At 42.4% G+C, this 14,959-nt stretch overlaps 1 protein-coding gene across 9 annotated transcripts in view; it reads right to left on the bottom strand.

Moving 5' to 3' along the window:
* Positions 1 to 438: 438 nt before the first annotated feature.
* The window catches only part of LOC109623115 (neurabin-1), a 196,661-nt gene continuing 182,140 nt past the window's right edge, over positions 439 to 14,959 (bottom strand). For 6 of the 9 annotated variants that reach the window (XM_062854168.1, XM_062854167.1, XM_062854172.1 and 3 more), the window contains 4 exons: positions 14,096 to 14,305; positions 12,970 to 14,026; positions 12,123 to 12,403; positions 439 to 2,064 (listed from right to left, as the gene is read on the bottom strand). In XM_062854168.1, the coding sequence (XP_062710152.1) occupies positions 1,786 to 2,064; positions 12,123 to 12,403; positions 12,970 to 14,026; positions 14,096 to 14,305 (1,827 nt within the window). In that variant the 3' untranslated portion in view covers positions 439 to 1,785. The remainder of the gene's footprint in view (positions 2,065 to 12,122; positions 12,404 to 12,969; positions 14,027 to 14,095; positions 14,306 to 14,959) is intronic. The other 3 variants (XM_062854171.1, XM_062854170.1, XM_062854173.1) reach the window with 1 other exon arrangement.

The raw sequence follows: 14,959 nt of genomic DNA, 5'->3' as shown, positions 1-14,959 counted from the left end.
GTTCAATACTATATTTTCCGCCTTTATCTTTATCATATTAAAGTAGGTATACTATACATATACTTGAAATTATTGGTGGAATCGTTGATAAAGAAGAAGTTCTTGGAGTTGTCATGGAACAATAAGATACTCAGAAGAAACAAGTACTTGTCGGGTTTTTAAATAAATTTCTAGCGAAACTATGGGGTGAAAAAGTTCTGGTGAGTTGTAATGTTTCCTCAAATGGCCTGGAAGGTCAGGAAGTTTAATTGTCAAAATGTAGTCGGCACACACCTTGTCTAAAAATGTGAGCATTTGTGTAGAATATCAGCTATTTGTTCCCGCATATAGAAAAAAAAAATAAAGTAACGGAATGGGGAATAAATGAAGAAAGATATCTAGCAAGTAAAAAAAATAACAAATAAAGGGCTGGTAAACAAATAAATTAACACAAAAACATAATTTTCATTCTTTTATTCTCATATTCTTTTGTTCTCACTACAATCTTTCGAATAGTTTGGTTTGTTTTTGCTTTCGACTATGGGGGCTTGCTAGCATACCCATTCTAGTATCGTTCCGTTTTCAAAAAATGATGTATAGTTTACAGATAAACACGCACTGATTGATACACTCGCCCACGCCTTCTGTCTTTGCGCTCGCTCGTAGTCTCTTCGTTATACCGACATATAGGTTGGTTTTTCATTCATATTTTTGTTTAATGTTTTCATCGGATAACCCTTGCGAGATACTGGATTCACTCTAGTTTCAAGGTACTTGACTACTGAATCTAACATTAAAAAACTGATTGCAAGAATTTTCGTACCAAGTAAAGTGTAAACTGAGTGGCGTTGGTGATTAGACTTTCTCTACTAGCAACTACGACAGTATTTCGGATAACAGTTTCTTTCGTTAATACAAATGTTTTTTGTTGTAGTATTTGTATCATATCTATCCATGTTTGCTGTATTTGCATTATTTTATCGATCATTCATAAAACTACTAGACTATCGAAAAATGACGAATGGCTTTTCTTGTGATTTGCTACAAGTTGATTGTTTTGTGTGTATGAATGTGAGTTTGTTTTTGTATGTATGTCTGTGTTAATATGTTGAATTGTTTCAAATAAATAATTTAGATTCACAAATAAACTAAAACGATAAATTTTACACTTATTACAAGTTTCCCTCAAATAGGAAGGGAAGCAAATTAAGAAATGTCGCATGCTTTTATTTGCATGGTTTGCTATTACCGTAAGAACTATATGGTACACAACTAATCCCCTGCATACGGGAAATAAGGAAAATCTCTGCAGCGGCTGAGCCACCGCTCAGCGGTATCTCCGTTCGCTAGCAGACTAACAACTAATTATTGTTTGTGTTCAATGTGTATTTTCTGTTTCATGCTACGTATGTACTACTATTTTTTGTTGATATCCGTATAAATTAACTTCAGCTATCAATCACTACTAGTACTATATAAACAAGCTATCTAACAAACAAATTTTGTTGTAAAACTAAAAAAAAAAGAAAACTATAAACAAAAAACATAAGAAATAGGTCGAGGAAATATCAAACAAAAGTCACTCAACTAACTATACATTTGCGTCTGTCTGTGCTACAATCATAGCATTATCCTGTTACTGAGTTTTTGTTATACAAAACAACCCACTACGCTTCGGGTCAAAGTTAAATCATTCCCTTCCCCACTATACCCTCAATATACGTGTTTATGAGATAAATGCACATAAAACAATATCCGCTTACTGGTTTACTCTACTACCCACCCCCTCCTATTTTGGCGTTTTTTTTACTTTTTCTTCTTCTGATCCTTTTCGGCCTTCTTTTCCGCCTTCTTGATCAGCTTCTCCCGCTCCCGGCGGTCCTTTTCCTTCTGTTTGCGTTCCTTCTCGTTGAGCCGCCGCAGTTCCTTGATGTTGCGCTTGATGTGCTTCTTGTCCTGGCCATCGATCCCGAGCAGTTGGTAGTCCGTCCGTTCCAGATAGAGCAATGCTCCGCCCATGACCTGGAGTTTGACGAAAGCCGGAATGTACGCCTCCATGCTGATGCCGAGCAACCACTGGCAGACCTGCAGGGTGAAACGTGAATGGGGGAAATGTTATTTCTGTGACGGATAACGCGTTCATCGACCTACGACCTACAACCTAGAGACGTCGCCTCAGCATACGCGCAGAGTCTCAAGACAGCGGTAACGAACGAGGGCAAGCAGGATGGAGTCGCCTGGTGTATAGTAAAATCAGCCTTAAACAATGCAGCTGAGAGCTCTATTGGGTAGTCGGGGTAATTTGGCCAATGGGGCAATATGAGCACCTCATGAAAAACACATTAAATCTAGTAATTTCTGCAAATTCACCTTGTACCTCTAATACAGGCCTCATATAGAAGCGATTGAGATGTTAGAACGAAGTACTGCAAGTTCACACTAAATTAAAAAAATAATTTTCAAAAACATTGGTCAAATTACCCCGATGAGGGCAGACCAATAACACTACATGAGACTTCTCTTGTTTTAATACCATAGATCAGTGGTGCTTATCCTGCGGCCCGCGGGCCGCATGCGGCCCTCCAAGCCTTGAGATGCGGCCCGCGGAGTACTTTTCGACGTACAGAAATTTTTGAACGATTTTTTGGAATAACTCGTTCAGTTTCTTAAGAAATCGAACAAAAAAGTTTAGCTGATCAATTTTCACAGTGTTAAACACATATGAAATATTAAAAATACAAAAAGAACAATCCTTTCCGGTAAGATTCGAACTCACGACTCCGAAATATTCCGACGTCGTATAGCTACCCAACTAACATTTTCAGCGCTATAAGCTTCAGTCATTTGCTTTCTGTTGTGTAACCATCGAGTAAAAGCAGTCAACGCTGAATAAAAGAAAAGCTAGTCAAATATATATCATAAGCTAATACGCGACTGTAAAACAAGCACTATACAGCTACCAAAATCGGTTTTCAGAAATCCATTGCTTGTAACTGGGGCTGCCTTTACTCCACTCTATTCCAACTCCGGAAGATTTCCCGGAAGATGTGAAAACTTGAACACATCGAATAGGAGTCCCCACTAACAAAACAGCTGCTACTATACAGTACAATTCGTTATACTGACAAATCCCCAAACCAGCAGCGCTTTAAAGGTGGTTATGCGATTTAATTACGGCTAGAAGCTGTACTAAAGAAACTGTTGGTTTCCCAACTAACATTTTCAGCGCTATAAGCTTCAGTCATTTGCTTTCTGTTGTGTAACCATCGAGTAAAAGCAGTCAACGCTGAATAAAAGGAAAGCTAGTCAAATATAAATCATAAGCTAATACACGACTGCAAAACAAGCACCATACAGCTACCAAACTCGGTTTTCAGAAATCCATTGCTTGTCACTGGGGCTGCCTTTACTCTACCCTATTCCAACTCCGGGAGATTTCCCGGAAGATGTGAAAACTTGAACACATCGAATAGGAGTCCCCACTAACAAAACAGCTGCTACTATACAGTACAATTCATTATACTGACAAATCCCCAAAACAGCAGCGCTTTAAAGGCAGTTATGCGATTTAATTACGGCTAGAAGCTGTAATAAAGAAACTGTTGGTTTACCAACACGGCTTGTCGGATGTAAACATTATTGTCAAAACAAACTTCAAGCGGGATATATAGCTACTACACAAATTCTTTACAGCTATCCATGTATGTGCTGTGAAATTGTTTGGGTTGCTTTTATTGCACTTTAATTCAATGCCGGAAGATTTGCCGGAAGATGTGCAAATCGAGTAAGAGTCCCAGCCACTACAACAGCTGCTTTTATACAGTACGTTTTGTAATGTTGTCAAAACACAAAACAACAGCGCTTCGTAGCCGTTTAAAGAACACTCTTTCAGCTAGAAGCTGTGAAGAAGAATCTGTTGGCGCAACCACACAGCTTGTTCAATGTAAACATTATTGCGTTTCACGTTTCACAAGCTTTTACAGCAAGATGAAGTTGGGTCAAGTTTCTTGTGGCACAATTATGAAGCCTTGTCTGGAGTAAAACAAAACGGGCTATTTTCTATGTTATTTATATATAGCAGTGTGGCAGCGAGGACATCATCGGGACCAGTGGATACGGAGATCGGGAGTTCGATTCCAAGTAGCGGCAAGTACTTTCATTATTCAATTGTAAAAGTGATAATTCCAGTTCCACATGTATTGCGTCACGGTATCCATAACCTAATTATATTTAATCGTTCAATTTGGGGATGCCGTAAAACTATTATTTAACAACTGCGAAAAGGCTGAAAAAGCGCCTTCTCAAGATGTTATTCAGTTAGTGGTTACATAGGAGCCGAGAAAAGAGCTATGACTAGGTGGCATAGAAGCTGATCGCACAGCATGTACAAGCTGATTAAGTTCGCCAGATTCATTGGTATATAGGGCTTGCATAGAAGCTTCCGTCCATATGTACAACACAGTAACTCAGCATCAAGCCGTATTAAGGACGCTTTGTTGACGTTTACATTCACAATAAATGTTAGTTGGGTAAGCCACAAAACCAGTCACAAAAAAAATAGTTCTGGTGCCACGGTGCCACTGTAGGTGAAATACCTCAAACAACTTTAGAAGATATTCCTGGAGCAACAAAATATATTCTGAAAACTACAAACAAGATTCCAGGATCAATTGCAGCAACGCCTAAGGAAAATCTGAACATTAATCTTGAAGCAACTTCAAAAGATAATTTTTAAGAAACTGTGAGAATCAGAAATAATTGTAAAGAATCTCGAGCAGAAAAAATCCGAGCAGCTTTAGGATAAATTTCGATAGCAGCATAGGAGCATTCCTGAAGGCACTTTGGGAAATATTTATAAAACATTCTGGTTTGGTTTTTATTTATAAAACATTCTGGTTTGGTTGTATGTTGAAGTTCATAGAAAACTTTAAGATATTTTTAAAAGACTTTAATAAAAATCTTTAGCTGCAACTTCAGAAGAGACTTATGGAAATACTTCACTATAATCTTCGAGAAACTCCAGGAAAATTTCTAGAGAAGCTTCTGGAAAAATCTGAAAGCTATTCTAGAAGAAATACTTGGAAGATTCATGAAAAATTCTTGAAGTAACTTCAGAGCAATTCCAAAGGCAAATCCAATAAAAGTTCTTGGAGGCGTTCCAAGGGAAATCTAGAAATACTAAAAGAAACTCCAGAAAATTTTCTGAATAAGCAATTTTAAGATAAGCTGTTGAAGAAATTGCTTGAAAATCTTCTGGACCAACTCCAGAACAAAGTTCAAAAGAAGATCCAGCTTTTTTGGAGCGATTCAGAAGAAATTCATATAAAAGTTGCATGAGAAATTTTTGAAGTGGCTTCAAGGCAATCTAGGGCGACTCCTAAATTGTTTGTTTAAATTTCAAATTGAAACTCAAACATAGGCTTGCTTTAGCCTATGAATCTAAATTGTGTTTTGTTTTCCTTAAAATACAAAAAAAAAACTTAAAGCTCTAGGAGGTGAACCAGCCTGTGGCTGAAAGCCTCACTAATAACGAAATAATAATAATAATAATAATTAAAGTTCTGCTAAATATATTGTAGAACCACAGTTATAAGTCAACTTTTGTTACTTAACGAAAAATAAAAACGACATGAAGCAAGTTTCAACGGTTTAGATTTTCTTTAAATGTGTTGTAAAATGGTTCTTTTTGTTGTTTTTGTTCATCGATATTCTATGCGGCCCGCCGGTCGATCCCGAATTGTTAATTTGGCCCGCGGTATCCTTCAGCCTGAGCACCACTACCATAGATAGTAGAGTGGGTCATCGTTTATATGGAAAAATTAAAAATTCAATGGTATCCCACCAGATCAAAGTTTTTTTGATCCCATTTCAGGACCCAAATAAGTGTACAAAATTTGGGCACGATCGGTTATGTCCACGTTTTGCGCATCGCGTTTGAAGTTTGTATGGGATTTTACATGGGAAAACACACTTTTTTACATTTCTCTTATGGCAAGCTCGAACTTTTCTAAAACTGTGTAACCGATAAAGTGAAAACATAGGCTAGGGTGTCCTGAAAAACTTTGTCGAAGACCGCGAAGAGATCTGATGCTTATGAAAAAAGTTATAGCGTTGGCATTGCTTGCCGAAACAGCATGATTTTGTTGCTATTGTTATTCCTTGTTATATGTTATATGTTTTAAACACATGCATGTGGTTCGTTGGTTATAACTATTTTTACGAGCATCGGATCGTTTTGCGGTCTTCAACAAAAATGCAAAAAAGTATGTTTTCCAATACAAAATCCCATACAAATTTCAATTGCAATGCGCAAAGTGTAGACGCAACCGATCGTGCTCAAATTTTGCACAGATAGTCAGGACCCGAAACGGAACCAAAAAAGCTTTGATCTGAGAAAACGGTTCCGATGACCCACGCTAATAGATAACTTTCAAACTAATTTATTTTCCATATATTTCAAGTTGATACTATAGGATTTGATGCACAATGACGCACATCAAGTTTGTGTTTCATTAGGTGGGATGAATTCTTCATCAAAAACGGGGTACTCATATTACCCTGTCGGTTCAAAATCGACCCAAAAACACAGTTTTTTTCCAAAAATCTTTCTTTGACATGTAAAAACAATTTTACTAAAACTTTCACATCAATATAGTTTAGTATTATCAAATTCATTATGGTCATACGCTTTGCGGAAGTTTCAACCTTGTTTTCTGCATCTTTAGTTGACTTTTCCTTAGGGTGGCCGATTTACCCTATCGCAAAAATAGCATCGTGCCACAAACCAAAATGTGCAGGAATAAGAACGGCAGCCTCTTGACGGATGTACTTACGTGAGGTGATTGAAAGGTGGAAATAGCACTTCGACAACAATTTGAATGACGCCGAGAACATAAACACTGAAGATCAAGGTAAACACGCTGAGGGAAGTTAAGGATACCATTCACCAGCTCAAAACCAATAAAGCAGCTGGTAAGGATGGTATCGCAGCTGAACTCATCAAGATGGGCTCACAAAAGTTGGAAACCTGTCTGCACTGGTTGAAAGTCGGGATCTGGGAAACCAAACCGCTACTGGAGAGTAGAAGGAAGTAGTAATCTGCTCCACTCACACGACCATTAGGAATGTGAGAACTTCCGAGAAATTACCGTCTTGAATGCTGATGGGAGTTACAATAGTAGCAACTCAATGTTGCTATTAGCATGCATCGTCTACAGTTGCAACGTAGCAATTATTCATATCACAATAATTTAAGAATTGTTTAATAAAGTTATGGGTTGTTATAGATTATGGGCCTGCACTATCTGAAGCTATAAAGATAAAGAACATGGGAAAAGTCAAGCTGATGCACGAAAATTACGACACCTGGATGCTGGCAGTCCACAAAGCCACCTGGAGATCACCTGACCATCAAACAGAAAACCAAATCGACCACGTTCTATTCGAAGGTAAATTCTTCTCGGATATAACCAATGTCCGCACATACCGCAGTGCGAATATAGATTCGGATCACTACTTAGTCGCTGTATGCATGCGCTCAAAACTTTCGACAGTTATCACCACGCGTCGAAGTCGAACGCCGTGGCTCAACATCGAGCAGCTGCATAACGTAGAAGTGGCTCAAGACTACGCGCAGCAGTTAGCAGTGGCCCTACCAACGGAAGAGCAGCTTGGCGCAGCTACACTTGAAGATGGCTGGAGGTACATCCGGTCCGCCATAGGTAGTACCTCGGCTGCAGCACTAGGCTTCGCGACTCAATGGCGACGTTGCAAGCACCGAGTGTGGCGCGGTAACAGATCTAGGAGTACGTGCGCAGGACGAAAGAATTCCAGCCCCTAACCTCCAAGAGATTGAAGAGGAGGTTAGCCAGTTAAAAAACAACAAAGCCGCTGGAGCAGATCAACTACCAAGCGAGCTTCTAAAATACGGTGAAGAAGCACTGGTGAGAGCACTACACTGGGTCATTACCAAGATTTGGGAGGAGGAAGTATTACCGGAGGAATGGATGGAAGGTATCGTGTGTCCCATCCCATCAAAAAGGCGACAAGTTAGATTGCGGGAATAATCGTGCGATCACACTACTGAGCGCTGCCTACAAGGTACTCTCCCAAATGTTATGCCGCTGTCTATCACCGATTGCAAGAGAGTTCGTGGGGCAATATCAGGCTGGATTCATGGGTGAACGCACTATAACGGACCAGATGTTCGCCATCCGCCAGGTGTTGCAGAAATGCCGCGAATACAACGTGCCCACGCATCAATTGTTCATCGACTTCAAATCGGCGTATGATACAATCGATCGAGAACAGCTATGGCAGATTATGCACGAATACGGATTCCCGGATAAACTGATACGATTAATCAAGGCGACGATGGATCGAGTGATATGCGTAGTTCGAGTATCAGGGACACTCTCGAGTCCCTTCGAATCTCGCAGAGGGCAAGGTGATGGTCTTTCGTGCTTGCTGTTCAACATTGCGTTAGAAGGTGTAATAAGGAGAGCGGCGATAAACACGAGTGGGACGATTTTCACGAAGTCCGTTCAGCTTCCAGAATTTATATCGACGGTGATGAAATCGAGGCGGTTGAAGAATTCATGTACTTGGGCTCACTGGTGACCGCCGACAACGACACCAGCAGAGAAATTCAGAGGCACATTGTGGCAGGAAATCGTTCTTACTTTGGACTCCGCAGAACTCTACGATCGAATAAAATTCGCCGTAACACGAAGTTAACTATCTAAAAAACGCTGATTAGACCGGTAGTCCTCTATGGGCACGAAACATGGACCCTACGTGCAGAGGACCAACGCGCTCTTGGAGTTTTCGAACGGAAAGTGTTGCGTACCATCTACGGCGTAGTGCAGATGGAAGACGGGACTTGGAGAAGGCGAATGAACCACGAGATGCATCAGCTGCTTCAAACAACAACCAAACGCAAAAGTTGCAAAGTCCGATGAAGAAACGTTTGCATTCACCATAGGAGAAGATCCTGCAGTTAACTGGATAGTGGGCTCAGGAGCCAGTTCGCACATGAGCAACAACAGGAAGGATTTTTTTTTACTTTGAAAGACCTTCGCCACGTTACATGACAGTTCCTGATGGCAAGCGTGGAATTGCTACGGACAAAATGGGGAAAACAAAAGTCATTCTTTTAAGCTATGTATTATTCATTCCAGACCTTGATATGAGTCTGGTATACGCCGACAGTTTGGTGCAAAAAGGTGCTGAAGTCACGTTTGACGAGATTGGATATGTCATCATGTCATCATCAATTGAGACCTATAGTAGAAGAAATGGACTGCACCATATGCGTCTGGTGGAGAGTGCGACTACCGTGATTAAATAATGTTGTACGAAGAATTGCATCCATGAATGGCATGATAATTAAACGTAGACACCGTGATGCTGAAGCTATCCGTGAATTTGAACGCCGAGAGCTAGCGAGTGGCATCGATGTTCGGCATTGTGAATATCCTGCGAAACATATCTTCTAGGAATGATGTCACGTCTACCGATTCCGAAAGCTTCAAGAAAAATGTCAAGACACTGGACCTAGTTCACAGTAATCTTTGTGACCTTTGAACACGGTTACACCTGAAAGGTGACGTCATTTCCTCACCTTTATTGACGCTTTCAGCCGCTATTCAACGATGTACCTATTGCAAGAGAAGTTTGAGGGACATTTAAAGATTGTGTACAGTACACGAAAACCCAGTTTGACAGAGTATACCCAGAACCAAGTCGGATTTTGGACCACTGAGAATCTTCGGATCGCAAGGATATGTTTTCATACCCCAGGAGAAACGGATGAAAATAGAGGCCAAGCATTGACGGAGCCAGCTTTTTCTTTTTTCTTTCTCACTTTCCGCAGGAACGCCAAAGCCGCGATAGAGCGAGTGAAACTACGAGGAGCCAAATCCGAAGTCCGTTAGCGCTATTCGGCTCCCGAGAAGCAAATGAAACGCCCTTGTAGACATGACAAAAGAGCGTGGGCGGACTCTCTAGCAGCCGACGGAGAGGAGAAAGCCGCAAACACCAACGACATCCGTCTGCTCTGCGATGTCTCACGTCGCCTTAGTGGGACCAAGATGAATGCTACGATGCCTGTTGAAACGCTGGTTCGAGCACTTTGGAAACCTTTATCAAGTGTCGGTCACGTCATCACCACCTCAGCATGATCCGCCAAGGGTGCGACGCATTACCCGTGTGAACACCGAAGCTCCATCAGTGCAGGAGATAGAAACAGCCCCAGGGGTCGACCGCATATCAGCTGAGAAACTCAAAGCTGACCCCGTACTATCCGCACAACTACTGCATCACCTGCCGACTGGATGCAAGGCGTCTTAGTAAAAGTACCCAAAAAGGGTGACCTGACTGTATGCGATAATTGGCGGGGTATCATGATACTGTGTATCGTTCTCAAAGTCTTCTGCAAAGTGGATACAGGAGAAGATTGACGCAACTCTCCGACGGCAGCAAGCAGGATTCCGTGCCGGACGATCCTGTGTGCATCATATTGTCACGCTCCGTATCTTCCTGGAGCAAATCAATGAATTCCAAGAGTCTCTCTACCTGGTGTTCATTGATCACGAAAAAGCTTTCGACCGTCTCAATCACGGAAACATGTGGAAAGCCCTCAGGCGCAAAGGTTTCCCTGAGAAAATCATCGGCCTCATTGAAGCACAGTACAGAGCACTGAACAACGGTATTTTGTCCGATCCCATCCGGGTCGTTGCTAGAGTGAGGCAAGGATGTATACTATCACCGCTACAGTTCCTCATCGTAATCGTCGAGATCCTGGTAGGTGCGATTGACCGTGAACCAAATCGTGGATTACTGTGGCAGCCCATTACCATGGAACACCTAAATGACTTCGAATTGGCTGAATTGTCACACTTTTCAGAACCCCCCTTCCCCCCTCTAAGCGTGACTTACTTTATGGATGCCCCCCAAGACCAAATCGTTGGACGTAAATACGGTCAACCCTTCCAGCTTTACAGTACCTGGGCAATCAGTAGAGAATATTGAAAACTTCCAAAATCTTGGTAGCCAAATGGCGGCCGATGGCGGCACCAAGATCGATATAGGTGCGCGGATCAAGAAGGCGAGGGCTGCTTTTGCGAGTTTAAGAAATGTATGGAAAAACAATCAGATCAGTCGACGCACCAAAATCCGAATTTTCAACTCGAACGTAAAACCTGTGCTGCAGTACGCTTGTGAAACCTGGTGTGTATCAGTGGAGAACACGCAACGGCTGCACTGCCCCTCTTCGCATGTCAGTCCCATGTTGTTTTTCAAAGTATCAAGGTTTTGCACTATAATAACGCTATAACTTCACTTGTTTTCAAAAAAATGTATTCATGTGATGCATTAACTTTTTCGTGGCAAATTGAGCTGTGAAATGAGGCGAGAAAAATATCAAATTTATTTTAAATGGGCTCGTGAAAGACAAAAATATTATTCGTAGTAGAAACAACATGGGACTGGCATGCCAAGAGGGGCAGTGCAGGTCTTCATCAATAGATGCTTGCGGTATATAATTCGTGTATGGTGGCCTCACAGTTGGACCTCCAACGTGGAGCTCCATCGTCGATATCATCAAAAGCCGATAGCGACAGAAATTCGGGAGCGAAAGTGGAGGTGAGTCGGCCACACTCTACGCAGGGCGGAAACGAAATCAATAAGCAAGCGTTAGGCAGACCCAGAGGCTCATGGCGGCGCAGCCTCAACAACAAAATAAAGCAAGTCGACAGAAATTTGACCTGGCCACAGGTCAAGGCGATGACGGGCAATCGCCCAGGATGGAGAGCTTTCAATTCGGCCCTCTGCACCACCGTGGGTGATCAGGACTGAAAGTAAGTAAGTAAGTACATACATGGGTAGACAGAAAGTTTCATTTCGAAACATCTAGCAGCTGAACGCAACGATATCAACGTAATCTACTGTCCGACTGAAACTATGATAACGGTGGAAAAAAGTTGGAGTTACTTCTTTGAGTATCAATTAGCAGTGTTACTAATTATTTATCGATGCCCAACGATTACGAACGAATCAGATTTGAGTGATAATGGCTGACAAATGTCTATGCAAATATGTATCTAGTAACAATTTCCACAACAAAATACATTCATCAAACTCACCTGATCATTGGACCACTCTTCGACGGGACCATTCTTCCACTGGTGCGAGTCCCGGATGCGATCACTCGAGAAGCTCGACGTCGACCCGGACAGATCGAGCGTTCGGCTCGGCGAGTACGCCCCCGGCGACGTGGAACCACTGGACACACTCGACGGCGACGGAGGACCCTGCGATCCGGTCCCCCCCGATTGGCCCACTTGGGGCGACGACGACTGCTGCTGTTGCTGCCACGGGCTGCTACTTCCTGGAGGAGATAGATTTTGTGGGAGAATGTTTTTCACTGCACGTCCGCATCATTCCGAAAGAGAAAGTGAAAAGAAAGAAAAAAACGCCAAAAGAACTACGATTATCTTTTGGTTCTCTCTACGATGGATGTGCAGCTGCACATCCTTTTTGTTACGGGTAGCAAGAAATGAACATTAATGCGTCACACTTATATTTCCAGAACTCGGTTGGTTGCGAAATTTTGATCGAAGCTTACGAGCAAATGCACACTGAATGAGAACACAACACGCAGATTACACGGCACAATAGAAGATCAACATCTTTTTGCTCAATTTCAAATGTCACGTTTTCATATTAGTTTCGAAAAGATGATTGTTCACGCTCTTGAATTGCTAAGCTATTCCATGTGGATAAAAAATTTTGTAAGTACAATCATCAGATAGATAATAAAGCTTGATGAAGCAATATGGAACGAGCTCACCAATTTCATAAATAATTATTATTTTGATCCAGAAATGTTTTGAAAAATTGGTTGAACCAGAAACCTTTGTATCGACTGAAAACTGTGACATTTAGAACTGAGCCAAAAAGTATGTCGAATCGTGATGGTGTTGGCCTTACCTTTTGGCTGTGCTTCGTTGACTGCTTTCTTGATTTCGAACAGGAGGTTCTGCGAAAGGGATACGGCAGGGCTAACGTGTCGCTGGTTAATTTCGGAGTAGTCGTCGCTTGAGTCCCGGGAGGACCCGTCGTCCCCAGTTCGCCTTTCCGCTAGCCGTTCCTTGAGCTGTTCCGCCAGCATCGGTGGCGTAATACCTTTCAGTCCTTTGGGCCTCCGCGAGGGGTACATCCAACTGTCGCTGGACACGCCGCTGTCTTTGAGCTTATCGGTGGACGATCCGAGATCGCTGTCGTAGGAGGAAGCATTGAGATCGGATCCATAGCTGGAGTTGAGCTTGTTGTTGTCCGACGGTGGATTCCGGTAGATGTTCGGAATGGTGGTGTGCTGGGTTTGTCCGGAGCTGTGATGATTTTCGCTGCGATCCTTGTTGACCTGGGCGTACACCGGAAGGCCGGAGTTCTCCTGGCCGTTTTTAACGCTGTTTAGCTGCCTGTTAATGATCTGAGGAGTGCTGTAAAGTCCGGTGTACTCGTGCGATACCGAAGTGGAGTCGGTAATTTCCTCTTCGCTTTCGTCCAAGGCGCAATCGGAACCACTATTGCTGTGGCTCTTCTTTCCGGGAAGACTTCGCTTGGACAGGCCGCCGCGGGCTACCAGATCGCTTTTGCCTTTGTTTAGCGAGTTATCCAACAGCTCATGCTGCGGTATAGCCGTGTCCAGTTCGTCGTCTTTTTGGGTGGGTAGCTTCCGTTCGACGGTGGCCGTTTTACCGTCTTCGCCTTCCCCGTCGGGTGAAAGGTCGGAAAATTCCGTATCGGACAGTTCGGTTTCCAGCTTCTGGAACACCGGCTTTGGTGGCTGCTTGCGGCTCATTTGCGGGGTCAACTTCAGACTGGTGCTATCGTATGGCAGTATCACTGGGAACCCGGCCTTCCGTTGGGTTTCTTGTAGTTCCTGCTCTAGGTGAATCACTCGGTCTTTGAGTTTCTTGACCAGGGCGTTGTATTCTGTGTCCTTCTCTTGTAGGTGCTGAAGATAGTATTCTTGGAATTGTATCTGAAAAATAGGTTACAGGTCAGTGACTTGAATAGTTGATGCTTCTTTTCAAACAAAAGTTCCACATACCATATCCCGCTCCCGGTGCTGGAACTCACGCAAAATCTTCTTCACTCGGCCGTACTTCTTCTCCAGCGTAACGTACTGGGCTTGACTCTGCTGAAGCATGTTCTGGTAGTTGTTCGCTTCCTTTTTGATGTTAGCCAGCTCTCGTTCCGTGTGCTTCATCCGCTCGGCCAACAGTTCCGCCTCGTTACAGTTCTGTTGGTACTTGATGAGCTGAGAGGTTTTCGAAGAGTTATTGGTAAAAGAAGAATTAGATTAGTTCAAGCGAAAAAAAAGAATTTGATTTAGTCGAAAACATAATATTAAGAAGACTGGCAACACTGTCGGATGAAACCTCGAAATAATCAAATTATTAGAACATTTACTGCACAGCAAAAAAGGTTTTAAAACACAAGTCTTCTTAACATGATGTTATCAACTGAAAGTTTTATTAAATAGGAGAAAACCAAGAGAAATCCCGTATAGTAAAACAATCCTACAAAATTGTCCTTAAAGGATATGCATGGTGCTTAACCAAACATCGTGTGCAGTGGTCCTCTCGTCAGGTGTAGACTGTGTGTGTTCATCGTGTCTGTGTCGTACGATTCAAACAAAACTTCCTATTGTTTATATTAGTGAAGAGTTTGGTGCCAAAAGTGTAACGACTGTGTGCGGTAGATACCGGTGTGTAAAAACGGATGATGCAGGTGTTTGCTAATCATAATGGGTTGAGGACATATTACAACTGGACGGCACACCATCGAAAACAAGGATCGTCACGAGGCAAAAACATCCGGGAACAAACACAGGTGATTCGCGATTGTTTTGAGGGGGGAAGTACACGGTAATACAAAACAGCTCAAATGCGTACACAACACACGTGTTTAT

Source organism: Aedes albopictus, chromosome 2, assembly GCF_035046485.1.
Source record: "Aedes albopictus strain Foshan chromosome 2, AalbF5, whole genome shotgun sequence".
NCBI lineage: Eukaryota > Metazoa > Arthropoda > Insecta > Diptera > Culicidae > Aedes > Aedes albopictus.
The sequence above is the reverse complement of the archived record's forward strand: the minus strand, read 5'-3'. Positions and strand labels throughout refer to the sequence as shown.